General features: G+C 42.6%; 1 protein-coding gene across 1 annotated transcript in view; it reads right to left on the reverse strand.

Moving 5' to 3' along the window:
• Nucleotides 1-1,782: 1,782 nt before the first annotated feature.
• LOC114547063 (neuronal PAS domain-containing protein 3-like) overlaps nucleotides 1,783-7,500 on the reverse strand; it is a 194,616-nt gene continuing 188,898 nt past the window's right edge. Inside the window, exon 5 of the mRNA XM_028566294.1 lies at nucleotides 1,783-1,917. Within this exon, the coding sequence (XP_028422095.1) occupies nucleotides 1,783-1,917 (135 nt within the window). The remainder of the gene's footprint in view (nucleotides 1,918-7,500) is intronic.

Here is a 7,500-nt window from a genome sequence, read left to right on the forward strand (position 1 = left end):
ATAATATAATACATGAAATATAACATGTCAAAGGGGTTTACTAGTTATTAAATAAGTTGTGAAAGAAAGAAGTTAGAAGCTTCCCACCAGCAGTTTAAAATGCAAACTATCTGGTAAAAGGTGGAAGTTCAGGAAGTAGCCTCCTCCCAAGCCACCAAGAAAATAGAAATATAAGTATTCAAAGCTGCACTAATCCATATGTTCAGATTAAAGCCGTGGTACGCTAATAACTGTAACACATACTATCCAAGGTGTGTGTGTGTGTATTATTGTGTGTGTTAATGCATGTGTTGTGTATTGGCGGGTGAAAGTATGTGTGTGTTTGTGTGTATACAGAGAGAAAATGCATGTGCTTTATGTTTATTGCGTGTGTGAGCCTGAATGTGTATGTGTGCGTCTGTGTGTGTGTTTGTGTGTCTGTGAGCTTGAATGTGTTTGTGTGTGTGTGTGTGTGTGTGAGCCTCAATGCGTTTGTGTGCGTATGTGTGTGTGAGCCTGTGTGTGTGTGTGTGTGTGTCTGTGAGCCTGAATATGTGTGTGTGTCTGTCTGTGTGTGTGTGTGTGTGTGTGTGTCTGTGAGCCTGAATGTATGTGTGTGTGTCTGTCTGTGTGTGTGTGTGTGTGTGTATGTCTGTGAACCTGAATGTGTGTTTGTGTGGGAGTGTGAGCCTGTATATGTGTATATGTTTGCGTGTTTGTGTGTGTGAGCCTCTATGTGTGTATATGTTTGTGTGGGGGTGTGTGTTTGTATTTATGTGTGTGTGTGTGTGTGTGTGTGTGTGTGTATATGTTTGTGTGTGTGAATATGTTTGTGTGTGTGTGTGTGTGTGTGTGTGTGTGAGCCTGTATGTGTGTATATGTTTGTGTGTGTGTGTGTGTGTGTGTGAGCCAGTATGTGTGTATATGTTTGTGTTTGTGTGTGTGTGAGCCTGTATGTGTGTATATGTTTGTGTGTGTGTGTGTGTGTGTGAGCCTGTATGTGTGTATATGTTTGTGTGTGTGTGTGTGTGTGTGTGTGTGTGTGTGTGTGAGCCTGTATGTGTGTATATGTGTGTGTGTGTGTGTGTGTGTGTGTGTGAGCCTGTATGTGTGTATATGTTTGTGTGTGTGTGTGTGAGCCTGTATGTGTGTATATGTTTGTGTTTGTGTGTGTGTGAGCCTGTATGTGTGTATATATTGTGTGTGTGTGTGTGTGTGTGTGTGTGTGTGTGAGAGCCTGTATATGTATATGTTTGTGTGTGTGTGTGTGTGTGTGAGCCTGTATGTGTATATGTTTGTGTGTGTGTGTGTGTGTGTGTGTGTGAGCCTGTATGTGTGTGTATGTTTGTGTGTGTGTGTGTGTGTGTGTGTGAGCCTGTGTGTGTATATGTTTGTGTGTGTGTGTGTGTGTGTGTGTGAGCCTGTATGTGTGTATATGTGTGTGTGTGTGTGTGTGTGAGCCTGTATGTGTGTATATGTTTGTGTGTGTGTGTGTGTGAGCCTGTATGTGTGTATATGTTTGTGTTTGTGTGTGTGTGAGCCTGTATGTGTATATGTTTGTGTGTGTGTGTGCGTGTGTGTGTGTGAGCCTGTATGTGTGTATATGTTTGTGTGTGTGTGTGTGTGTGTGTGTGAGCCTGTATGTGTGTATATGTTTGTGTGTGTGTGTGTGTGTGTGTGTGTGTGTGTGTGTCTGTCTCCCTATCAGTTAGACAAGTCATTATTCTTGGCTGACAGCGCTCAGCTCCCGCTCCTCTGCCAGGTAATGAATTCTCCTCCAGATAAAGAAAATAAAAATCATCTTTAATTTCTCCGCCTCGCCGTTGTGTAAACTCTGATTCTCTCCGCCCGGGTGCGTTGCATTCGCCTCCCCGCCGCTGCCTGCCTGGCCCACGAGCAGCGAGGGATGATGGCGAGCGCGAAGCAGATGCCTTGGTGCTGCGGATCACAGAGCCGACCACATGGAGTACGGTGGATACCGCAAACACAGATTAGAGCTGCTCGAGTATGGAAACAAATATAATCACGATTATTTTGGTCAATATTGAAATCACGATAATTTAACACGATTGCTTGTTGACGTCTGGAAAGATGTTGCAGTTAGTGAACTTAAAAAACAGTGGAAAAAGTTGAATAAATCAACATAAAAACAAAAACACATACAGCTGTGAAATTTGCCTTAATATTTTTCCTATTTAAACTCTATTTTCTCATTCAGAACACAAGAGAAAATACGAGTTTACTTGCAAAACGTAATGAGTTAAATAAATAATTGTTTTCTCGATTATTTTGTTTTTGTTATCGTTGTGAGCTGAAATCATAATCACGATTAAATTTCGATTAATTGCACAACCCTACAACAGATGCTATTTATTTAGAGATACATTGTGATATGAGGCTAAGTAACAACAGAAACTACTGACAGACACACACACACAGACAGACACAGACACACACACACACACGTGTATGCACAGACACACACACACAAACACACACACACAGGCACAGACACATACACACACAAGACTAGACAGACACACAAACACAGACAGACTTAGAAACACACTTAACACATACAAAAACACACACACACACACAGGCATGCACACACAGGCAAAGACACACACAGACACACACACACACGTGTATGCACAGACACACACACACAAACACACACACAGGCACAGACACATACACACACAAGACTAGACAGACACACAAACACAGACAGACTTAGAAACACACTTAACACATACAAAACACACACACACACACACAGGCATGCACACACAGGCAAAGACACACACAGACACACACACACGACTAGACAGACACACAAAAACACACAAACACAGACAGACTTAGACACACACTTAACACATACAAAAACACACACACACGCACGCACACACAGGCACAGACACATGCAAAGACACACACACACAAACACACAGACAGACGCACACACAGGCACAGACACATAGACACACACACACACACACACACACACACACACACACACACACACACACACACACACACACACACAGGTCTGATGCTAGTGTGTTTGTTTTATGCTCCATGTGCTCTCTCTCTCCTCTCTGTCCTATCACAGTTAAACTACAGCTCAGTTCTACAGGGGCAGACAAGGGTCAAAAAGGGCGTTCCCTTGCAGTGGTGTCTGTGTGTCTGTGTGTGTGTGTGTGTGTGTGTGTGTGTGTGTGTGTGTGTGTGTGTGTGTGTGTGTGTGTGTGTGTGTGTGTCTGTGTGTGTGACTTCACTTCACTCAGGTAGCTGCAGCACTAAGAGCAGGTCCGGATAACACAAGTGAGAGGTGGCATATTCACATATAGACAAATAAGTACGCATCTTACTATCTTTCTAATAATATAACTCCAAAAATAAATTTTCGTAAACTGACAAAACTTTGAAATATTTAATTGTTCTTCTGAATTTTGCACTTTTTTTGTAAAGAAAAACAGATTAAGAATTTCTGCGTTTACATGTATTTTTCTATGTATTTTATCCAGACAAAGGAAAGTACTGCAAAGAGCCCGATCGGAAAAAACTAGGACCATTAAGACATCTTGGAAAGCTTTTGTGGTACAAAAGTTTCTCGTTTGAGTGTAAACTTTTTAAATGCAGCTGCACAAATATCAGATATTAATAGGGATTCAGAAAATGTCACGATTCAAGTCGATATTGATTTTCGGTTCAAAAACGATTCACAATATGTAAATGTGGTTACTTTTCCCATGTGATTGCAGTAGACATACAATTTAAAACACACACACACACACACACACACACACACACACACAGACAGACAGACAGACAGACAGACAGACAGACACACACAGACACACACACACACACACACACACACACACACACACACACACACACACACACACACACAGAGAAGACCCATTTGAAAAGTTTCAGTTCTCATTTTCAGGACAAGAAACAATTCAGATCTCTGTTTGCTCTTTAATTTATTTCATTGCCTGGTTACAGCTGACTGTGTGTGCATGTGTGTGTGTGTGTGTGTATCTTGGTGTGCATGTGTGTGTGTGTGTGCATGTGGTCTTCTGGATACTCATGTGTACCATTACAGTACAGACTGTGTGTGGTCATTGAGAAACATGAGCTGTTTCACTTGTCCTGCCTCTGCCCATGTGTTCCATTAAAAACACGATCAATACACACACACACACACACACACACACACACACACACACACACACACACACACACACACACACACACACACACACACACACACACACACACACACACACACACACACACACACAAGCAGAAACAGAGTTAATACGTCGCTCAGTTTTCATCGACATAAAAGAAAAGGTTGGAGTCTCTCATTTATTCTTCAGCAATGAAGAACTCCCTACACCTGTCTGTCTGCCTGTCTGTCTGTCTACCTGCCTGTCTGTCTGCCTGTCTGTCTATTTAAATGTGTAACTCTATAATCATTCATGTATTCACTGTGCAATCCAAATGTTTTTTAATGTTAACATGACTACTAACTGATTGACTTGAAATGGTTATTTTGCTCATTTTTACGTATTATATTATTAAGATTATCTGAATATTCCCTTTAATAGTTTTCACACTTATGAAATATTAGAACACAAGGTACACCTTGTTTGTTGTTTGTACATGAATACTTCTTAAATTTAAGATTCAACTGACAAAGCGGACACACATGAAGTTGGAGATTTTGAGCAAAGGTCAGAGGCATTCTGGGAAACGTAGGAAATAAGTGAACTATAGAGAGGGGGGAAAAAGCCTGCAGAAAAAGTTTATACGAGAAGAAAAGACCCCCCCCCAAAAAAGCAAAAGTGGATTTAATGGGTCAGGTGTTATTATGAGACAAAAACCAAAATGACAATCGTCTTTCATTAAACTTTTATCAGCTGTTCATAATGCAGAGAGAGAGAGAGAGCGAGAGAGAGAGCGAGAGCGAGCGGCTAAATAACGGTTACAATTAAACAGCGTTATCGCGCTGCTAATAACGAGTCGGCCCGGACAACCCACAGATGACACGCGGGGCTAATCTTCCTCCGATGCTGGATTCATTATAGATAGAAGTGAACCGTAATGACATTTATGATTTAAATATGACCCGCGCTGCGACTCTGAATAACAATGAGTGTTTTCATCGTGTGTACCTTTGAGTTGAAGACACACAAAGTTTTCAGGAGAAATGGCAGAAAAATGGCACAATTAACTCGTTAGAGTCGGCAATCAATTTATCGGTTCACACACACACACACACACACACACACACACACACAGACTCACACACAGATGCATATACACAGACACACACACACAAGCATGCACGCACACACACGCACGCAAAGACACACCAACACACGTGCACAGACACACACACATGCACCCACACAGAAAGACAGACACATACACACACACACACACACACACACACAGACAGACACACAGACACACACACAGACCTATTCACAGACACAGACACACACAGACACACACACAGACCTATGCTTAGACACAGACACACACACACAGACACACACACAGACCTATGCACAGACACAGACACACACAGACACACACACAGACCTATGCACAGACACAGACACACAGACACAGACATAGACACAGATCACACACAGACCTATGCACAGACACAGACACACACACAGACACAGACACACACAGACACACACACAGACCTATGCACAGACATAGACACACACACACACAGAGACACACAGACCTATGCACAGACACAGACAGACACACACACAGACACAGATCACACACAGACCTATGCACAGACACAGACACACACACACACAGACACACACACAGACCTATGCACAGACACAGACACACACACACAGAGACACACACAGACACACCGACACACATGCACAGACACACACACACACACACACATCGACACACGTGCGCAGACACACACACACGCACCCACACAGACCCCCCACACCCACACACACACAGACCTTTGCACAGACACAGAGACACACACACACACACACACAGACCTATGCACAGACACAGACACACACACACACACACACTTTCAGGAGAACTGGCACAAAAAAATAAAACTTAATTTAGTTGCAAAACAGGTTTTTTTTTTTATTTCATCTCTTTTAGAAATGACCCGGCAGAGAATCCACACAAATCCCTCCTTACAAATCGCCGATCAATTCATCGGTTTTCTGCATTTAAAAAGCAGGCACTTTGGATCACAATCCATAGGGGTCACACACACACACACACACACACACACACACACACACACACACACACACACACACACACACACACACACACACACACACACACACACACAGAGCGGTGGTCACATCCAGTTATGCTGACAGGGCCTAGCATCTGCTCGGAGGCTGCAGAATGACACCGATTTGCACATAAATGAGTAGATTTAAGTGGCGCGCCGCCACTACCACTCGGCCATATGTGATCCCAATGTCTTTATCCCGCATTACACCGAGGACGATGAGAGGCAGATGAGAGAGGGGGGGAGGCAGGGGTGAGAGAGAGAGAGAGAGAGAGAGAGAGAGAGAGAGAGAGAGAGAGAGAGGAACGACAAGAGACAGGGGCAGAGGTGGCAGAGGGAGATTAGGAACGACAGCAGCGCAGAGAGAGAGAGAGAGATAAGTGGGGGAAAAGAGGCATAAGAAGAAAGAAATGGATCTGTAATGAGAGAGAGATGGAGTTGAGAGGGAGATGTTAAGAGAGAGAGAGAAAGGAGATAGGAGACAGAGAGGGAGGATTACAGCGTGAGAGGAAAGGAAAGAGCATCAGCTGTTCAATTAATAGCAGCACAGCAGTGGAAGAAGTATTCAGATCCTTAAGTAAAAGTACAAATACCACACTGTAAAAAAGACTTACAAATGTTACGAACTAACGGTGATTGGGACATAAGGTCACATGGGACAGTATAACCATGAAGGTAGGGCTGTCCTCGACTAAAGAAATTCTCAGTCGACTAACACTTATAGGATTTTGTCGACTAATCGATTAGTTGATTTAATTGACAGAGCTGTGAGCTTTGAGAGGTGGTTAAGACTAGAAAAGCACAATATAAATGTAGTTAATTAACCATCTGTAAAACTGAGTTTCTCCACAATTAATCCTGCAAAAGCACCACTTTAAATCTTGTGTTTACCATAAATGTGCTCATAAGTTTCTTGGAAATAAGTAATTAAGCATGAATAAGCATAAAAAATGACTAATCGACTAAAGAAATCTTAGTCGACTAATCAACTAAGAGGTGGCAGCCCTACATGAAGGATTTATATTTCTCCCCTGATAAGTAAGAATGAAATCTCTTTCTGCTGAGCCCTAGCTGTGTAATATTTTTATTTGTAATCTTCTGCATGTGTGTGTGTGTGTGTGTGTGTGTCTGTGTGTGTGCGCTGTGCACGAGCCTAGGAGCATTTTACTAATGCTCTGTTAAAA

The sequence above is a fragment of the Perca flavescens genome, chromosome 20, assembly GCF_004354835.1.
Source record: "Perca flavescens isolate YP-PL-M2 chromosome 20, PFLA_1.0, whole genome shotgun sequence".
In the NCBI taxonomy this organism is placed as follows: domain Eukaryota; kingdom Metazoa; phylum Chordata; class Actinopteri; order Perciformes; family Percidae; genus Perca; species Perca flavescens.